Genomic DNA, 21,067 nt, shown 5'->3' on the forward strand with positions numbered 1-21,067 from the left:
TTCTTACTAGTCGGGGAGATACTTTTTTAGAATAGAATCCTTGTTATAAGCTAGGAGAATCCGAGAGGACTTCTAGAAGTAGATATTGCATCCATTTTAGAAGTGTGATTACTTGTGGCGCACACTAATTTCTAGATTATAGGAATTCTAAGACATATAGAGGATCTGACTTATTCCATATCGGATAATATCCTCGCATCTTGTTGAACAAGCATGGTGATTCTCAGCAAAGTCGCTCAAACTTTGCCCACTGCTCCGAAACAGGGTGATGGTGACACCACTGCCTCGTTAATCTAGTTCATGACTAGTCTTGTTAGGTAATTGTATTCTAATTCACTTAATCTAATCTTGAAAAATTATGGTCTCACAATTTAAATGACCCGTTAGCTTAACAGGTATGGTTAAAATATGGTTAAAATCGACCAAACATAATAAGACTATCTCCAACTGAATGGTCCAGTGGGCCGAAAATAGCCCGAAAACAATCTCCAACCAAGGGCTAAGCCAGAGGGCTCGTGGGCCCCATGGAATCTGAAAGGGCCAAAGGGTTGGCCCCTTCCAGCCAACCAGCCAACCCCGGGCTGGCCAGAATTTTGCTTAAAACTGTCGAATTTCCTGTCGAATATAACCGACAAGAAAATTTTGTTTATCGCAATAGTGTCGGTTATAACTAACACGAATAGTAACGGCTACACAGGAATAATTTTGATTGATTGCAATCGTGTCGGTTATATGAAAATTTTGAATACAACGGCTAGCTGAGTTAGCTAGCTGTTGTATTCAATTTTTTATATGAATTTAAAGCTTTTTTTTCTATTTTTTTCTATAACTTCCTATAACTTCTATTTTACAAAATTTGTTTCATATTTTTTTTAAATTCTATTTTTTTCCTATAACTTCTATTTTACAAAATTTAGTTCATATTTTTTTTTTAATTCAATTTTTTTTCGTATAACTTCTATTTTACAAAATTTGGTTCATATATTTTTTTAAATTCTATTTTTTTCTATAACTTCTATTTTACAAAATTTGGTTCAAATCCAACGGCTAGCTAACATCGCTTAGCCGTTAGATTTGAATTTAAGTTGCAGTTTTTAAATAATAAACGATGAATGAAAATATGATCATGTACTGTTTATTAAAATATTAATATCTTAGAAGCTCAGAAGACTAAAACGAGTTCTCAGTTAGAGATGGCCTAAACTAGATTACATGTTTAGGTTGGGAATTGAGGTCAGCTGTCAGATTGACGAAGAGGGAGAAGAGAGAAATTGAGTGGGAGATCTTTAGTGATTGGTTACGAGGATTGCAAGTGTTTGGAGACAGGGAGAGCTTCAAAACGACACGTGTCATAAATATATTGGACCACGTAGCTTCGTGAGTAATTACTTGAAATCTTTTCTTCTTCGCGCCTATTTAAACCATCTCCTTCTCTTCCACTTGAAAAATAAAAAAACCATACTTTCGTTTTGTTATGGCGCCAAGAAAGACCGCTTCATCGTCTCCCCCGATCCCAATCGGTAAGAACAAACCCTAACCCTAACCCTAGAAATTCGATCTCATTCATCCTCTCTCTCACTTACTCTAATTGCTTGTTAATGTCATTGACAGGTAATTGCCAAGTCACAGTCGAAGCTAACAATTTCAGTTGTCAGTCGGACCCAAACTCCCTCCAAATATCCCTCTCCAGAAGCGCCAAAGTCACCATCTCAGGTACCATTTTGCCGTATCCAATACAATAAGGATATGGGTTTCTTAAATACTAAACAAAGGTCTTTAATTTTTTACCCATTCGTATTTAAGTTATCGGGGGTTTTTACTTACTGGGTTGTTGTTTTTGGTAGTGAGGAAAGAGGTGGAAAGAAATAATGGCAATTGTAGTATTGCTGCGCATTTGGAATCTGAAGAGAGAGGTAAATTAAATTGGTTTATTTTAAAAAATTGTAGTTGGAGGTGTAAGATTTGGGCAGAGTTTATATGTTATTTCTGGATATATTTAGGGGGTGATCTTTCGTACGTGCTCGTGAATCCCAAAGATGCCAATAGCCGTCAAAAATCTTATCTCCAGGTAATTGAATGAATCTATTTCTTCCCTTGTTTGTTTTATTGACCGGGCATTTTTATGTTTCGGCTAAGGATTGAACTTATATGAGTTTGTACTTGTAGGAAGTACTGAAAATGTACATTAGGGAACTTCCTGCTATGAATTTTGCTGCTAATACTGGAAAGCAATCAATGTTTTTAAAAAGATCTGTTACAAATGGGTAAGATTATGAAACTTCTTTTATTTTTGTTAATAAACAGTTACTTAGCTGTGTGCCTTTTCATTTTCATCCCTTATATTCACATCATAAAATGAAATTGCATCGGTGCTTGTTAGTATTTAATTACTAATAAACCATATGTTTGCTAGTTGGCTTTTGATCATTTTGAGGTTCTCTCTACAGGAAATACTGCACTTTGTTTTATAAATCTCAGTCTGTGGCAGATTCTGAAGGGGTAGGTTTTCTAGGTTCTTTCTTTTCATCAACCGACCTTTTTTGTCCTTAACAATGCATGGAAAGGAAATGCTAATTCACTTTTTTTCGTTCCAACTATTACTGTTGGTCACTTTTCTTCTTTTGCCCTGTGTTTTCTTTTTGCAGGTTATAGCTGCAATCAGTTACCAAATAGTTCCTGCTGACACACAATATGCTGAGATTCCTCTGGCTGCTGTTAGTTTTAACTATCAACGCAAGGTCTTTTATCCTCTCTTCTTTTTTTTAGTTCTCATTAGAACTTTTTTTTTTTTTTGGCTTAAGATTAGGGGTTTGTGTTGTGTTGGGATGCTGCTTCTCTGAGAGGTAAGTTTGCAATCTTAGGAATGACAACACACTTGCCCCAATAATACACTATCTGGTTCTTAGTATAGTACCAGCACCTGATGAAATACTCCTTTCTTTCAGTTTTGTAGCTTTTTACATATGATAGAGATACACAGTTATTAAGTCCTTATAATAACTTCCAAAGCACGCGGGATTATAGTCAGCTGTTTCAAAGAGAGAGGGGACATCCATAAATTCTGTTTTTCAGTATCCTTGAAAATTAGAAATATTTTGGGTTCTGAGTTGTAATTGCAGCATGCGAAGTTTTTTCTATTCTAGTGTCATATATTTTGCATATTTGTTTGGCTTGTACTTATATGACTTTTAATATTCTTCTCATGTTCACTCTTTTTAGTACTATGATGGATTTTGTGTGGTTATGTGGAAATTTCTTTTATTGGTTATCTGACATGAATTAGTAATTCCAGGGATTTGGTAGCTCCTTGTTCATGGAGTTGAGAAAGAGACTTCAGAGTGTAGGTATATGTACAATATTCTGTTGGGGAGACAAGGAATCTGAAGGGTTTTGGTTTAAACAGGTAATTTTGATGATATAAATCCTCAGGACCAGAGCAGGAAAAGTAATTGTATTATTTTGTTGATAAATGTATTTGGAAATGAACTACAACTGCTTTCTCACTCGTTTTCTCTTAAGATATGTCAAGGTCTTCATTTGATTTTCAATTTTGAAGCTGTCCTGAAATTGATTAAATTGCAGGGTTTTGTACCAATAGCCGAGGTGGACGCCAAAGGTAGATGCTGCAGATTACCTATTAAAGCTGACTTCCGCAAAGCATTGTGCTTTCCTGGTGGTTCAACCCTCATGGTTTTACATCTTAACCAGGATGTTTCCGGGAATACTTCAGACTCTTTGAAGTTGGGAGTTTCCTTGAAGCCTAATGGAAATTCATCTGCTGCTTTGGGAAACCAAGTGCTGGAATTTTCTAGAGGTAATCGCAATACTCTGAATGCAAAAAATCAAACGTCTTCAAGAAGTGAAAATTATCAGCCTGAAACGTTGGTAAATGATGGCCTTCCAAGAGAAGATAACCAGTCTGTAGGTAGGTAGATTTGCGCATATTCCAGTTCTTTGAATTATACTATAAACAAAAGGAATGTCTGGACAGCATATGAATGCATAATGCACATCTTCTTGGCATAGATCAAACCATTACGACAATGCTTAATCAAAATGACTGTATTTTACTTTCAAGCACTAATCTACCGATGTTCAGCCACTGACAAGAAACTTACGTCTTTTATCACGATGAGAATTGAAAATCTCTCTGTTTTTATAGGTTATGGGTCTTGGGAGAAATTGCAGCGTTACAGGGATTCAGTTCCTCTCACCAGAGTGGACCCCAGCATGTTGAGCAGTGGTGCGGAATTATCCAATATTGGAACTGATGCTGATGAAACCCACTTACCTTGTTCCAAACAACCTTCATGTGCAAAGAGAAAGGTCTGGGAAGCTTCAACGTCTTCATTGAAGTCAAAAAAAGTAAAGGGATGCCATCTGGTTGGCTTCCAATCCGAGTCTAACTGTAGTTTAGTTCCAGAAACTGATGGAAGTGATTCTTGTCTGAAAGGATGCTCCTTAGTTTCTTCCAAATGCAAATCCTTAGTGGCAGATCATCCTAGAGATCTTCTGGCTAGTAGTCACAAGGAAAATATTGCTGAAGAATGCGGACTAATTAATATAACATCAGAAACTTTAGTCAGGAAGGAGTTTCAGTCACAGCCAGAATTCTTTAAAATCATGTTGATGAATATTGCTGACAATAGAAAGAAAGCTAATCTCACAAAGGTATGCTCATTTTATTACTTATGATTGTCAGCTATAAAAAAATGATGCAAATATCAAAATTTTATTTTAGCATTTATTTTTCGGGATATAAAAAATCCCATTTTATTCTATCTGCAAACTGCAGTTTGGTACCACAACATGATTCCTATCATGCATAATTTGTGTGTTGTATGTGCGATTTATTCAATCGTACTTCTCTACTTTTGAAAACAACGTACAAGAAAAGTGGGGCGAAGAATCTGATGCTTCTGAATGGACCTAGTAGATATCTGTTTGATTTTGACTTTAGTAAGGGGTTTTTAAATATCTTAGAGTTAGAGATTGATAGAATACAGTTCTATCTTGCTCAATGGTTTCTTTCTATGCATGACCTGATCATGGATTAAGCTTGGACCTTGGAGATGGTCCAATTTTGAGTGAATCTTGGCCAGTCTGGGAAAAAATGTACCCACCATGATCAGGTCAGCGTGACTTATTGGAATCAATGAACAGTGATTTCAAAAAGTTTAACTAGTATTACAAATTTTGTAAGGAAAAATACTCTCTGTTTGGATATGCATTTTCCTTGAAAACATAAATGTAGTATTATAGTATTAAGGGTTCTTATGGTACCATTCCATGGGTTATATGGATGGAATTTTGACGTTGTTGTACATAAAGCAATTCCGTAGTGTCGAGCCTTCATATGCATACTTTCATTTACTCTAGTCCGCACAGATGACTTGAATTCATATTGGTTAGGTTCGATACTCTCTCCTGAAAGAATACGATCTCCAATAGTCCTCACTAATATTTTACTAGAAAAGTTGAACTTGTTGGTCATATAAATCAGAAGGCGTCCTGATTTGTTTTGATTTTGATAATTTCATTCATTTCATTTGCTTTTTCTTTCTATATTGATAAAGGTTTTTTACTTTTAGTGTCACTGTCCAATATTTTTGGAATGATATTTAGTTCTTTTTCGCTTCACTGCATATAAATATTTTGAGTTTTGTTGATTTTTGTATTTGTTTGATGTATAGGTAATTGAGGACCTTGGTGGTGTGATTACATCTGATGGAAGTACAAGCACACATGTTGTCACTGGGAAAGTGAGAACCACTTTGAATTTCTGTACTGCTCTTTGTTCAGGGTTAGTAGTCAACTTTCTAAAAGTTCTCTTTATTCTTTCACTGCTGCTACTGCTGATGCACAAATCTATTACATTTTACGTTCTAAATGATTTAGCAGCTAGTGGTATTTTATACAGCATCAACCTTTATTAATTGTCTGTCCAGATTATGTCATTATTTATTCATAGAGCTTTCTGTGCTGTGCAGGGCTTGGATGGTTTGTCCGTCCTGGTTGAAAGAAAGCTTTCGTCAAGGAAGATTTGTCGGTGAGTCAGATTGACTACTTGGTTTTGTTTTATTACTGATACTCAACCTTTGCTGGGTTGACAAAAAAAGAAAAACATTTGTTGGGCTTCTCATTTGCAGATGAATCATCTTACATATTGAATGATCAAGAATACGTACTTAAATATGGAACTGAGTTGAGAAGTGCAGTTCTCAGAGCGAAGGCAAGTCCCCGAGGCTTGTTCAAAGGCTATAATGTATGCATAGCAGCTTGTGTTCAACCTCCTGCTAGGATGTTGTCTTCCATTGTAAGGTCTGCTGGTGGAAATGTAAGCTCTTTACTGATCAATCTGAGCATTGTTTAAGCGTGCATGCCTATCATTGAAAGTGCAAACATTCTGTAATGCTTTAGGGGAATGACATCGTGCATTTTGTATGTCATGCTTATAAATTCCATTTTCAGAAAATGATATCTACCAAATCGGCACAATGTGCTTTAGGAAAATGCATGTTTTACAAACCTGCACGATATTATCTTTAGTTTCTCGAATGTGTACAGAAGGTTGAGCATGATATCTGCAACTTCAACATAACATGTTGTGTATGTTCCCACCTTCATTTTACTGCTCAGAACTCATTGTATGACCAGTGTTAGGTTCATCGTGCTTGATCTTTACTGGTTATCAGAAGCATGGTTGTGGATTTTGATGATTGTAACTCTTTGAATCGATTATTATCTACAATGCCGTGGGGATATGAACCTATAAACTGATTTTTCTTGAACAGAAATTCTACGTAAATTATTTCTTAATAGTTCACTTTGATATGTATATATATAATCATAGCCTGCCACTGATTACTGGATGAAACTACAGATTATTGGTGAATTGGAGAAAGTAAACGAAGCTTCAAAAACAATCTTTGTGGCATGCGAGGAAGACATGGAAAAAGTATCGTTGGCCGTAGAGAAGGGGATATGGACTTTTAGCAGTGACTGGCTTATGAACTGTGTCATGAGACAAGAGCTTGACTTGGAGGCTCCCCAGTTTGCAGAGTCCCTCTGACTTTGAGGAGACAATTGCATATGTAAATGTCTGTGTCGCATAACCGTACGTCAAATAAAAGAGGAAGATAGAATCAAAATGTAAAGTCTTTTGTACATTTTAGTATAATTATTTGTATGCAAATGTTGAACCAAGAAATTAAGATGGTTTGGTTTCCTCACAAGGACAGAAACAGATTGTCAAAAGGCTTTTATGCAGGAATGCTTTTGAAGCATTAGTATTATTAATCAAGGTTTAAATTTTTCCAAGACTTAGGGCATTGGTTGTACTTATTCAGGAGGACTTGCACAGTTGCATAGTACGGGTACATTGTCACGGTGATGTCCCGTGTCTATGAACTAAAAATGTGTAAGTTTTTTTTGTCTATATGTTCTTGTTTTATTGGCATATGAAGTTATATGACTATGAGCTCGTATCATATAAGTTGTTTTTCTTATTCAAGACTTGCTCACGAATAACAAATGAAGCATAAATGGTTGAAACGTAATCCAACTTGAACTCGAATTATGTATTGTGTTAGCAGAGAAATAAGTTGTCCTCTTTTTCTTTTTCCTTTTTTGGAACTCTTATTGGCAAACTCGAGTCTTGGTCTAGACCTATGAAGTCATTATTTTGATAAAGCTCATGTTCGAATAGTTTTGTCTGTGAAGATCGGCTTAAGATCTCAAGGCCTAGATTTCTTTCAACCAAAATAAAAGAAATAAACAACTATTGAGGCATCATAAGATACAGTATTAGATAGCAACCAACTGAAAATTATGCAACAGTTCAGTAGTCAACCACCAAAAAATTCGCAAAATATTAGTCCTCCGCAATCAATTGACTAACAAGCAAACGAAAACTAATATAACAAATCAGTAGTCAAAATCTCAAAAATCTCAAAAATCTTTGGTTGCTTTATGCTGACAGAAGTCCCATAATTTAGTAGCAAACAACCTAAAATTAGAAATCCAGTCCTATGATTTAGCAGCAGCAAACCGAAAAATATGTAAGAATTCATTAGCAAACAATTGAAAACGAATGTAAAATTCAGTAGCCAACAACCGAAAATTTTGAAATTCTTGTAAGCTGAATACTAGAAGACGATCATGGGTCCCAACATTTAAAACCAATGAACTAAAGTTGTGCACATTTTTTAAAGAGTCAACGCCATTTTATTTTATTTTATTTTAGGGAATTGGGTTCAGAAACTCTAATTTAAATACCCCTCTATGAACGTCTTCGAACATATTGTGTTGTTTCTAGATTAATATTAAACATGATCTAAGTTTTCAGAGAAGATATTGTGTTGTTTCGAAATGTTAATATTGATTTAAATATGTTATCAGTATAGTGTTGATATAACATCAATATTTTCTATACAAAATTGAAGGCTATTTTAGATTGATGATTTTGCAACAGTGCTATTCAAGCCAATTTTCCATTCTTTTATTTGGGTAGTGGACATATTTCACTTTTTTTTTTTCTTCCAAAAAGAGTAACTGTAAGCAAATTACGGTTATCCTCTCGTTTCGGATTAGAGAGACAGTAGGAACACTTCTTTCAAGTTTTAAAGTCTGTCTTGACATGAGCAACGGTAGTTTCCGAAAAGAAAAAAAAAACATGGGCAACGGTCTAGAATATTGAGGATAAGATGCAGGAGAGAGGAGGCCAAGCAACCCACTCCTCCGTCCTCCGTCCTCCGCCTCCTACAGGAATGACAACCTAGTATTCCCATACGTACGGATGTCCACACCCCACGCGGCCTCAGCTGTTCTCTCTTCTGAAACATAATTTTCCCTCTTCTTTGTTATGGCAAGCTTGGCCGCAGAATCCGCGTTTCTCAGAAATGGTACCACCACCGCCGCCGCTGCTTCCGCCGCCGCCGCCTTATTCAGCTTCAATTGGAAAACTTCCCAAAGAAAGAGCCACCGGTCGCTACACACTCATTGCGTGGATGACAGGAACAGGGCCTCCAAACAACTGGGTCTCCTCTCTCTCTCTCTCTCTCTCTCTCTCTCTCTCTCTCTCTCTCTCTCTAAATATGTATATATGTGTTCTTGTATGTATATGTATATCTGTTACTGATGAGGTGTTTTGAATTGGGCAGACCCAACTGAAAATTAAGCAACTTTATGCTAAAATAACTTTGTTTTTCTGTGAATTTATTGCAAGAATTCAAATTTGGAAAATGCATATTGCAATTTATGCTAAAGTATTATCCTTTTGAGTATTTTTTGAAGTTTTATGTTTTGGTCCTAAGTGAGGTACTGTAAGGCTTTGAATTTCTGTATATCTTTGTAATTTAAAGGCATGAAATATTCTGTTCTATAAAATCAATTTGGGGTTTGGAAGGGGGAGTAGATTGGAAGGTTTAACAAGTGTTTATCAAAGATGATAGGATCTATGGGGCTTCTAGCTCCAGTAGTACAACGCTTATCCTCTGCCCACATAGCAAGAGTCCGGTCTTGAGTGAAAAAAAAGATGTTGGGACCTATACTTGGGGGAAAAAGAAAGAGGATGTTAAGGAAGGGGCATTGGGGAGACTATTCTGCGATTGTGTTTGGTGTTTAAACTTTGTGATATAAGATGCTTATTGTTTAGAGGGTGAAACGGGTCAGTCATGCTAATGTCCTGCTCCACGACACCTCTCCGCATAAGTTTTGGATGTTTGTTTAAAAAATTATTGGACGGGTATAAAAAGGGCTGAGGCTTTTGTACTGTAGTATACGGATGCATCAGTTGCGAGTGGTGAAATTTGACAGTAGGTTATTAAAACCATTCGCTTTTTGCTTGTAGTTGTGGGATATACAAAACAAAACCCTTCCGCTGTAACTGGTGCGAAAAGGATGAAATTTATGTATGTTTCCATTTCACAAACAAAAGCTTAATTGAAGATCCTAAAGCAGGATGTCAGTTGTTGCTTATGTTTCGGAAAATCAGTGAACTGATCAGAAATTAATGAGTATTTACCGTCACACACAGCTCTAGAGTATGAATCAGTACTACAATTTATTTATTTATTACATGGGATTCAAAATGATTGTCTGAATTTTGTTCAGGATTATTTTCATTGAAGAAGAAGATTGAAGATACAGTTCTCAGAGCTGAGACGTTGGCTCCAATGGCATTGGAACTTGAAGAAGCACGAAGAAATAAGCAGGAACAACAGATACGAGACTATAACCTTTGGGATGACACAGCAAAGTCTAATGAGATTCTTGCTAAGTTAGCTACCAGTGCTAAAGTGGTTGATGCTCTTAAAGACTTGACATTTAAGGTGACGCATTAGGCAACATATTTAATTTGTAGTTATTTCATGTTATCAGCTGGTTTGCAATTATGCAATATTGAGAGGTACTTCCTGCTCAACATTTGATGCACGTCAATCACTTATTTACCCGTCAACGTCAAGTGTGGTGATCTGCATATTCATTTTAATTTCTCCCTATATATATGCAGAAATTGTCAAAAAGTAGCTTTGATAGTGTTGCTTTGATATGGATGATGACTAGAGTTGCTTATCTATGCAGGCTGAAGAAGCAAAGCTAATAACACAGTTAGCAGAGGTAGACGCTATAAATTATGGGCTTTTTAGGCAAGCATATGATGCCTCTCTAGATGTAAGCAAGCTTTTGGATCAGTATGAGATGTCCAAGCTTCTGAAGGGACCATATGACATGGAGGGAGCATGTCTAACTATCGAAGCTGGAGGTGAAGGCTACCCTGAGGTATGATTATCTACTTTATCTCTTGGTACCATGGGCTTGGATATGAATGAAGGTGGTAGTTTTTGTTAATCATTCATGTTACCTAGAAATAGAATGCAATCGGCTGAATGGAAAAGGAGTTCGATACACCACAAACCTTAGGATCTGGTAAAATGAAAAGAAAAATTAGGAAGATTGCTTACTTACAAGTTTGAATGCCTTAAGGTGCGTAGTTAACCTCGGTATTGAGTAATAGTGGGTTGTAAGTTCCTAATGAGAACCAAGTTTGCACTTGAAAACATAGAGATTTGGTAACAAACTGATTAAGCAATACTTTTCTCGCTTATACAAGTAAGAAACGTAACAGTAAGAATCTGTAGTGTGTATGAACCAATGCAGTACTGAAAATGTGACTCTAGACCTAAATGCTATTTGTACTCTCTCTCTCTCTCTCTCTCTCTCTCTCTCTCTCTCTCTTCTAACACACATACACACTTTTATTCTGTGTAACTTCATTTCAAAAATTTCTGTAACAGGTATGGGTAAAACAACTACTGAGCATGTATACCAAATGGGCCAAAAAGCTAGGTTATAAAGGGAGGGTAGTCGAGAAGCATTCTTCCACAAATGGTGGCATCACATCAGCAACTATTGAGTTTGAATTTGCGTTTGCTTATGGGTATCTTTCAGGAGAGACAGGTGTTCACTATCTTACAAGCTCGCAAAATGTGTCTGATTTGCCTACGGTAAAGATTTCTTTCTGTTCACTATATTACAACTTCGCAAAATGGAGTCAGATATTAGATCCATTTAGCCAACAGTCAATGTTAAGGATATATCTACTTCTCATGTGTATGGTTCGCCTTGGTCAATTCTTTGCTGCATATATTATAATTCGGTCACACACTGCAAACCAGAGACTAGGGCCTTGTGATAGGACAAGTGCTTCAAAATAATCATTATAGTAGTTTCATTACGTTTCTTTGACAATCTGAACTGGTAATTTTACCTTTGTGAAATATGAATGTCTTGCAGGCTAGCTCAGCAAGTGTGGATGTGTTTCCTTTGTTTCTTGGAAAAGCCCATGACCTAGAAATTGACGACGACGACTTGGTCATTGCATTGCCATCGGTGCTTGAAGAGCAGCGCCAAACTGGACCTACAGTATCCATCCAGCATAAACTTACAGGCATAAGTGCTCAATCATCAGGTACTCCTTTTACTAGTAGCCATTACATACCTTCTATTTTAAATTGAGCTCTTTAGGGTCGAACAATATATCTAGAGGACTATGACAGCAATATCATTTGCAGAAAGCCTTTTATCTTTCACCTCAAAATCCATAATCTTTTGTTCTCGTGCAAATCTGCTGTAAATCGTGCAGGCGAGAGGAGTCACTTTGCGAATAAGATCAAGGCAATTAACCGGTTGAAAGGCAAGCTTCTGATCCTTGCATTGGAACAAGGTGTTAGCGAGGTTAGCAATATCAAGAAAGATGAGATTGTGAATCTGTGGGAGAAGGAGACGAGAAGGTACATGTCTTATCCACACAAGCTGGTCAAGGATGTAAAAACAGGCATCCAACTACCTGATCTAATGTCTGTTTTAGACGGAAATCTTGAACCTCTTATTGGTGCTCATATTAACACAAGACAGTAAAGTTACATGGTTTTAATCCCTCTCCGACTTCTCTTTAAGCGTTTTTGCTGGAAGTGTTTCAATTAGAAATGCATCGAGATTTTTATTAAAATTTCAAGTGTTTCTTTGAAAAACCAATTGGTAGTACTTCCTGAAGAAGCACTAGAGATACTTTTAGTTTTCAGAAAGCATTTTTAGCAATTTCAGAATTAGTCCTAAACATGCCTAGTATACCAGAGAAAATATTGATGATGAGCCATCTTTTGGTATACATGTGTACGAAAGTCCGAGAGAACTTAACGATGAGGGGAGCAATTTACATGACACGTATACCGCCACCGCACCACCTTATTATTTTGCCTCATGAATGAGGCATCTCTCTCAACCAAAAGGCCAAATGGTGGCCCACTGGAAGCGTCCAAGCCTACAAAGTTTCGGTTCGAATCTTGTGAATGACAAGTTTCATACTAATTTATTTCACCTGCCCCTTAGTGTAAATATATCATTGTATAAAAAAAAATAAAAAATCACTCGCATTATTTTTAAATAAACTTTTAGAAGTTTTCACAAACTTTTTATTTTTATTTTTATTTTGCAAACGATGGTATACAGTATTATCATCTAAACTATAAAGAGGAAGATTCAAATTTGAGTTTAGATGAAGAATAGACCCTGGTATGTTTGTGGTCAGATTTTTCACTTGGAGCGCTTGGCTAGTCAGTTGAGTGACATGGTTGCAACAAGATGGTGGTGTGGGCTAAAGTTGCCTTGTGTCCTTGTGCAATACAAGGAAGTTGTTATCATCAAGGTTATTGCCCAACCTCTATGTGATATTATTAGAGTTGATGAAGTCACGTTAGGTTTAAGTGGTTTGTTTGTGAAAGTACTTGTTGAAGTAGATCTGAGGTGTTGATTGTCAGCAAGGATGATGATGATAAGCTTATTCTCATTAGTTATGAGAAATTGTTTGAAGTGTGTTTTTACTGTGGGCGTACAAGGATTGAGGCTGACTCATGCCCTGAAGAGGAAGTAAATGATGGGTGTTTTATGATTAAGTATGACCTGTTGATTGTTCATGATGGTAATGTGTTATGTTTGTTTGAAATTGATGTTGATAAATGTACTTTAAATTTCTAGGATGTAGTGATTCAGGAGGGAAATAGGAATGTGGGGGAGAGTAGTTGGGCTGTGAGGGATGTTGTTGCATCCATCATGGTAGCAAAAGTTGCGATGGCCTCTCCTAAGCCAAGCGAGGGAGTGTTAAGTATGAGAAAATGAGTCCGAAAGGAGATTGCAGAAGCAGGATCGAGCTACAAGAGTCTACTTGAAGAAATTGATTAATCAAGTGCATAATTTGGAATTGCCGACGTCTAGGGAGACGGGATTTTAGTAGGAATTTTAGTTTTTTTGCGTAATTTATTGAAGTTGGACCTTTTATGTTTATTAGAAACTACAATGGATTTGGAGATGGTCCCAAGGAACTTTTATGGGAGGCATTCTATAATGTTTTTTGTTGTAATCCCATTGGTAGGGCTAGGTCTAACAAATTGGTCGTGTTTGTGTCGTTTTCATGTAACACATATTATCTTAACGGGTCGTGGAGTGTCACACACATTATCTGAATGGGTTCTTAACAGGTCGGGTCATTTTACCCGTTAAAATGACCTGACCCATTTAACCCGTTAAGAAAAAATATATATTTTTAAAAATTTGCACATAACATATTGTCACATAAATATTTCTTCAAAACATAAAAACACTTTTGTCATTACGTAAAGCCTAATAAAAGAACATCAATACACTACTACAAAATATCAAATGTGTAAGAATATGCAAAATAAAGGAGTTTTTTCGTTTCAAAGTTGTGGAACCTTTCTTAGAAGTTAAAACCTTGCCAATGAAACTCAAGGCTTGCATGTTGTTCTTTTTACAAAATCTTTCAATTTTCATCATTCATCATGGATAAATGGTAGTGGAACTTTGGCTTGATCTATTGTCTTCAAGATTATATTGATGATGTTTTCAATAAGGCTTTCCACATCAGAACTTTTCCGCATAAACTAAGTATACAAAAACCTAAACATTATAAACCATTCAAATTATGAGAAGTGTACCAAAAATAATTATAAAAAAGAAATAAAATAATAGTATTATATCACATAAAAATATATTACCTCATTTTCCAAATGGGGAATTAGGTTGGATTCGGGTTACCTGCGTGTATACCTAAATCGACATATTATTTTAACAAGTGTTTATCGAGTTACCTGATAACGACCCAATTCGTTATCGTGTCAACCTAAAACCTGTTAATTTCTTGTCTTTTAGAGTCGGGTTAACGAGTTGTCTAAGAAATGGCCAAACCTAGGTAAGGCTGGTGGGATTTGTCTTCTGTGGAACTCGGTCAAGGTGACCATTAATATTATGAATTTAAGTGCTCGCTGTATCCATTGTGTCGCTAAGGATTTTCATAATGATCATGAACAATTCATTATGTTTGTGTGTGCTTTCCCCCAAAAACATTTGCAGGTAGCTCTTTGGGAGGATATCCTTAAACTTAACCCACATAATAAACCTTGGTACTTAATTGGTGATTTCAATAATACTGTGGATATGTCGGAGAAATGAGGAGGTTGTCAAAATAGAACGTCCCATATGGATAATTTCATAACTTTTTATTAAAGGAAACCTTATATCTTTGAATGCGAACGGGTGTGCCTTAGACTTGGTACAATGGACATTCTAATAATACCATAATGTGGTATGTACGACAGGTTGGCACCTTCTTTGGATCCAAGGTAAGCGTATGGTGCGGGAGGTGAACGATCACGTGAAGACCCCTTACCCTCGGGCGGAGCACTAACACCAAGGTGCAGATATAAATCACTGAAAGCAACTCATCATAATCATGCACACTACCATCACAACCATTGCTATATACTCACTTGAAACTTACATGAGCGTCCACAACGTCGAGCAGTAATATGCACAGCTATAATAAAGCATATTCTAATATGTAATGCATACGACATGGCATTTAAAATGTAAAAACCATTTAAACAGTTTCTGGGAAACATAAGGCATATATATAACTCAAAAGCCCACTCACTGGTATGTAGCCGGGTCGTAACCTCCAAGTCTCGCCTGGCTGTGCTCGTCCTCTAGAAATGTCTCACCTATATGTGAAACAACTATTTTAATGTTATTTTTAAGCACATAACCATCTCTATGAAATAACTACTCATACGTTGCTCAATTGAGGTGTTTGAATATACTATCGTGGCCTACTCAACACCCCAACCATCCTCGTATTTTCAGAATAATTTACCAACGTCCCACGCGCCGGCCAAGCGTGGGCACATGCCTAGCACACGGACAGATTCCCTAATGACGTTAGGGAATATTCCATTAAATATCAGCATATACCGTCTAAAAACTAACTGTGTTACCTTACGCCGTTAGTATATTCCATCAAAGTTGACGGAATATTCCTTGTCTTCTCTGATGGTTCGTCGGATTCTGGCGCCGGCCACCGTTGCACTCGTCGGTTTCTGGAAATACTTTAATATCTTCACCATTTTTCAACCAAATTTCATAAAACTTATATCAAATTGAAGCCTTGGATGAGTAGAACATGATCTTACCACTTTGAAGTCCTAACACCGACTAAAAACGATAGGAAAATAGCTCGACACAACTAGCCAAACCTGAAACTCGATAGACCCAAGCGTTTCGACGTTCTAACCACTCCAAAACTAGCCTAGGATCCTAGTAGAAACGTTTAGGACCCTTCTTTGGCTTTAAAATACTGTGAAAAATCCACGATCACGTTGGAGTAACAGGGTACCCCACCGGAGCTTGCGAGTTCTCGAGTTCCTGGCGTCCTTTCTTTGAACAACTGGTATGATTAGGTTCGTAGGCTTGCAAGGAATCCAAAGGTGGTCCTTAGAAGTTCGATCTGTGGTGTTTGAAGGTTGAAGGCTCAGTTGTACGGACTGAAAGAATTTTCGAGAAAAATAGAGAAAAGGGAAGAAGGTTGCACGTGTGTGTATATGTGTCCAACGGAATTGGGCATTTTAAAATGTCCTAAGTCCTAATTGGGCTGCATGACCAAGCTCATGCAATTTGGGTCCAACCCAATTTCCTCTCTTCCTTACTAATATTTGTAAATTTTGGAAAGTGGTAATTCACCAATTCTCATTAAAAATAATTCTCTGTACAATACTACTATATGTAGCCATATGTTTACAATCAATTCCTACTAACTAGCTACTAATTGACAACTTATAATACAAGAAAGGAATGTAATCAATTACAATATATTGATAATATTGGCAAGTATCTTGATGATTATCCTTGACTTTCTCAACATTCCCCCTCAAGTTGGTGAGTGAATGTTGCGAACTCCCAACTTGCCTAGCAAAGAATGAAATCTTTCCTTTCCAAGAGCTTTAGTGAACAAATCAGCAAGTTGTGATATGGAAGGAACAAATCCCGTCACAATTTTTCCTTCCATAATCATATCTCAAACAAAGTGACAATCAATCTCAATGTGCCTTGTTCGCTCATGAAACACCGGATTTGCTGCAATATGAAGAGCAGCTTGATTGTCGCAAAACAAGGTAGCCGGCCCTTGATCTTGAATTTGAAGATCTCGGAAAAGGCTTTGGAGCCATGCAAGCTCACAACATGATGCTGCCATGGATCTATATTCGGCTTCAGCAGAAGATAAGGATACAGTTTTCTGTCGTTTGCTTTTCCATGAAATAAGACTATTTACAAGGAAAACGCAATAACCAGTAGTTGAACGCCGAGTGGTAGGACATCCTGCCCAATCGAAATCACAATATGCCGTTAACTTTAATGAATTTTGAAAGTGAAACATCATGCCTTGCCCTGGTGTGCCTTTCAAATACTTTAAGATGCATAGGGCAGCTTCCTAATGAGACTTTTGAGGTGATTGCATGAATCTACTCAATAAATGAACTGAATCTGTAATATCCGGTCGGGTTATAGTGAGATATATCAACCGACCAACCAATCTTCTATACTTGGCTGGATCATCTAATGCATTCCCATCATCAGGGAGTAATTTTAGATTTTGTTCCATAGGAAAACTTGCAGGCCGTAATCCTACAAAACCAACATCATTTAGGATATCCAACAAATACTTTCTTTGTGAAATGAAAATACCTTGTTTCGATCGTGCCACCTCAATTCCCAAAAAATATTTCAAATTACCAAGATCTTTGATACGAAACTTGGTATTCAAAAAAGATTTGAGATCATCAATTGCTTTCAAGTCATTCCCCGTTATCAGTATGTCATCCACACAGATGAGAAGCACAGTAAATGACTTTCCTCTTCTCTTAGTGAAAAATGAGTAGTCTGCTTTGGATTGAACATAACCAGCTGATTGAATAGCTTGTGAGAACTTGAAAAACCATTGCCGAGAAGCTTGCTTTAACCCATAAAGCGACTTATTAAGGCGACACACCAAATTCTCTCCCTGTCGCCGAAGACCGGGTGGTGGAAGCATGTAGATTTCCTCCATGAGATCGCCATGAAGGAAGGCGTTATGGACATCAAGTTGATGAAGTGACCATGAGTGAGTTCTGTATAACTGTTAGGCTCCAAAACAGTAGATAATTGTGCAATGAAGGATTGATACTGGGGAGAGAGCCCTTGATAAGACAAGTAATTAGAAAGAGGATACCTTGTACTAGGACCGGAAAGCAAGGAATTGGCGGAAGGGCAACGTAATAGTCGGGCAAACATAATCATGAAGCTTGGTCGATATAACTCGGATGCGACTGGAATGTCGCAAAGAGACATCAGCTACAGATGATGGACACGGGTCCAGAGAGACAGTAGCGGTAGGTTGGGCAAATGCTGGACACGAGTCCAGAGAGATAGCAGGCCTATCAAGAAGGGCTGGGACTTGGTCAAGCCCGTCAGTGGCAGAGATGGGTATAAGAGGGACTGGAGAAAGGCCCGGGTCGGTAATTTGGTGGTTTAATTGGGAAGAGAGTTGGACTGGAGCGGGTGGAGAGGAGATTGGGCCTGGTGGAAGGCCAATATTTGGGTTAGGGGTAACTATTTGGAATTGAGGAGTTGTGTGGAATGGGAAAATAGTCTCATGAAATATGACATCTCGACTTGTAAAAATTTGTTTGGAATTAAGATCATATAATTTGCAAGCTTTTTGCCCGAAAGGATACCCGATGAAAACACATTTTTTAGCCCGAGCATCAAACTTATGTTATGACTGAAGATTAGTGGCATATGCTAAACACCCAAAAGTGCGTAAATGGGTATATGAAGGAGGGTGACCAAATAATTTCTCATAAGGCGTAAGCCCCGATAAGAGGGGGGGTAGGAATGCGGTTAATTAGGTAAATGGATGTGAGAATGCATTCATCCCAAAAGTGCAAGGGAATATGTGACTGAAAATACAAAGCCCGTGCGGTTTGAAGAATATGTCTATGCTTTCGCTCCACAATCCCATTTTGTTGAGGGGTGGAAACATAAGAGTGTTGAAAAAAGTATGCCATGATCATTAAAGAAAGTATGCATAGAAGCAAATTCGCCGCCATTGTCAGTTCTAATGGTTTTAATTTTGTGGTGAAATTGTGTTTCAGCATAGGCAATGAAAGATTTAAGCAAAGATTGAGTGTCTGATTTATGACGCATGAGATAAACCCAAGTGTAACCAGTAAAATCATTAACAATAGTAAGGAAATAACGAGCACCCGAACGAGATGCTACTCTATGGGGGCCCCAAATATCACAATGTATAAGTTCAAAAGCATGCTTAATATTAATATGACTTAATCCGAAAGACAATCAAGTTTGTTTTGCCAAAGGGCAGATGCCACAAGGTTTATTTTCAGAATGGGAAATTTCAGGAAAATTTTAGCTAACAGTTGGAGTCTCGAGGGTGAAGGATGACCAAGTCGTCGGTGCCATGTGACGGAAAAAACCTTGGGAGATGAGGTAGTTGTCGGTGATGTCCGCCCTTTGGAGTCCACCAAATAATAAAGCCCATTACGTTGTCGCCCCCAACCAATCATCGTCCTCGTCTCCAGGTCCTGTAAAATACAAAAATCAGGATAAAAGGTTACTGAGCATCCCAATGATAGAGTTATCCGACTAACGGAAATTAAGTCGATAAAAAATGAAGCTATGCCAAACACATTATAAAGAGATATTTTGGAAACAAAACTGTAGGTGCCAACAGAGTTTATGGGAACCCGAGTCCCATTAGGTAATGCCACGGGTGGTAGAGGTGGATTTGAGGTTGCATTAGTCAATGGAAAACTAGATATGTGGTCAGTGGCACCACTGTCTATAACCCATTGGAAAGAAGGAGGCCCACCTGCTATATTTTCCTTGGAATCAAGGCCCATCTTTTGACTCATCATGGACAATAGTTGCTGAAATTGTTCGGTGGTGAGGTTGGGCATGGATGGTGCAACGGTGGATGCCACATTGTTGACAGCAGGTTTGCCGCTCGGCTTGTTGTCGCGCCCACCAGAACTACTCAAACCACTGGACTTACCATGAAGACGGCGTCCCAGTGGGTATCCATGGAGTTTCCAACACGTTTCAATAACGTGATGATCCTTATCGCAGTACGAGCAATGTAACGGCTTCCTCTTGAATGATCTTCCTTTTCCATTGTTGTTACTGTTGCCACGGGTTGTTTGTACCACCATGGCTGCAGGTTCAACGAGGCTAGGCCCAACAGCCATGCCTCTTTGCTTCTCTTCTTGTGTCAACATGGAATATACGGATCAAATCAAAGGCAATGGTTGAATAAGCAAAATCTTCCCACGAATCGCAGAATACAAGTTGTCCAGTCCCATTAAAATCTACAAAACCTTGGTTCTCTCCACCTGTTCGTTGTTGGATTGGATAGCCCCCGTAAGAACATGGCTTTAAAGTTTGGTAGGAATCCATCTCATCCCACAAACCTTTAAGCTTAGTGAAATACACATTGATAGGTTGTTGACTCTGCGTAAGACGTGCAAGGTCACGTTAGATTTCAAAGAGACAAGACACGTTTTGTTGAGAAAAACGTTCTCAAAGATCATCCCAAACATCTTTAGCTGTCGTCATGTACACCACACTGGTGGCCAGGTCGCCGGAAAGTGTATTGAGAATCCACATAAGGATCATGTCGTTGCACCGTTGCCAAAGAGCAGATTCTGTGGGCTTTGTCTTCACATATGGTTGTTCAACACTTCCATCAACAAACCCTAATTTGTTCTTCACACTGAGTGCAATTGACATGGAACGACACCAAGTGCCATAATTTTCACTGGCAAGTTTGGTTGAAATGAGCATCATTCCAGGGTGATCGGAATGATGAACGTAGAAAGGACTAGCAGGATCACTAGAGGGTTCAAGTTTGGGCATTGCTGACTTTGTTTCAATGCCAGACGTTGAATCCTCCACCATAACCCAAGAAAGAAAAAAAAAAAAAAAAAAAAAAAAAAAAACTAAGAACCCAAGAAGGTTTCTGGTACCATGTAAATTTTGGAAAGTGGTAATTCACCAATTCTCCTTTAAAAATAATTCTCTGTACAATACTATTATATGTAGCCATATGTTTACAATCAATTCCTACTAACTAGCTACTAATTGACAACTTATAATACAAGAA

The 21,067-nt window shown here is 37.7% G+C and overlaps 2 protein-coding genes across 2 annotated transcripts; both read left to right on the forward strand.

Annotated features, from left to right (window-relative positions):
• The first annotated feature begins 1,738 nt into the window (after window positions 1–1,738).
• LOC137745901 (uncharacterized) lies at window positions 1,739–7,367 on the forward strand. Its single transcript, XM_068485938.1, has 12 exons — window positions 1,739–1,913; window positions 2,001–2,068; window positions 2,167–2,264; window positions 2,448–2,499; window positions 2,646–2,738; window positions 3,293–3,403; window positions 3,583–3,925; window positions 4,163–4,671; window positions 5,694–5,803; window positions 5,991–6,049; window positions 6,150–6,337; window positions 6,884–7,367. Exons 3-12 carry the CDS (start codon window positions 2,179–2,181, stop codon window positions 7,070–7,072), a joined length of 1,740 nt encoding a protein of 579 aa, XP_068342039.1. The 5' UTR covers window positions 1,739–1,913; window positions 2,001–2,068; window positions 2,167–2,178; the 3' UTR covers window positions 7,073–7,367.
• Window positions 7,368–8,672: 1,305 nt separating this feature from the next.
• LOC137746048 (peptide chain release factor PrfB3, chloroplastic) lies at window positions 8,673–12,595 on the forward strand. Its single transcript, XM_068486100.1, has 6 exons — window positions 8,673–9,038; window positions 10,114–10,331; window positions 10,585–10,782; window positions 11,298–11,507; window positions 11,797–11,971; window positions 12,146–12,595. Exons 1-6 carry the CDS (start codon window positions 8,864–8,866, stop codon window positions 12,418–12,420), a joined length of 1,251 nt encoding a protein of 416 aa, XP_068342201.1. The 5' UTR covers window positions 8,673–8,863; the 3' UTR covers window positions 12,421–12,595.
• Window positions 12,596–21,067: the final 8,472 nt, after the last annotated feature.

Source organism: Pyrus communis, chromosome 9, assembly GCF_963583255.1.
Source record: "Pyrus communis chromosome 9, drPyrComm1.1, whole genome shotgun sequence".
NCBI classification, from domain to species: Eukaryota; Viridiplantae; Streptophyta; class Magnoliopsida; order Rosales; family Rosaceae; genus Pyrus; species Pyrus communis.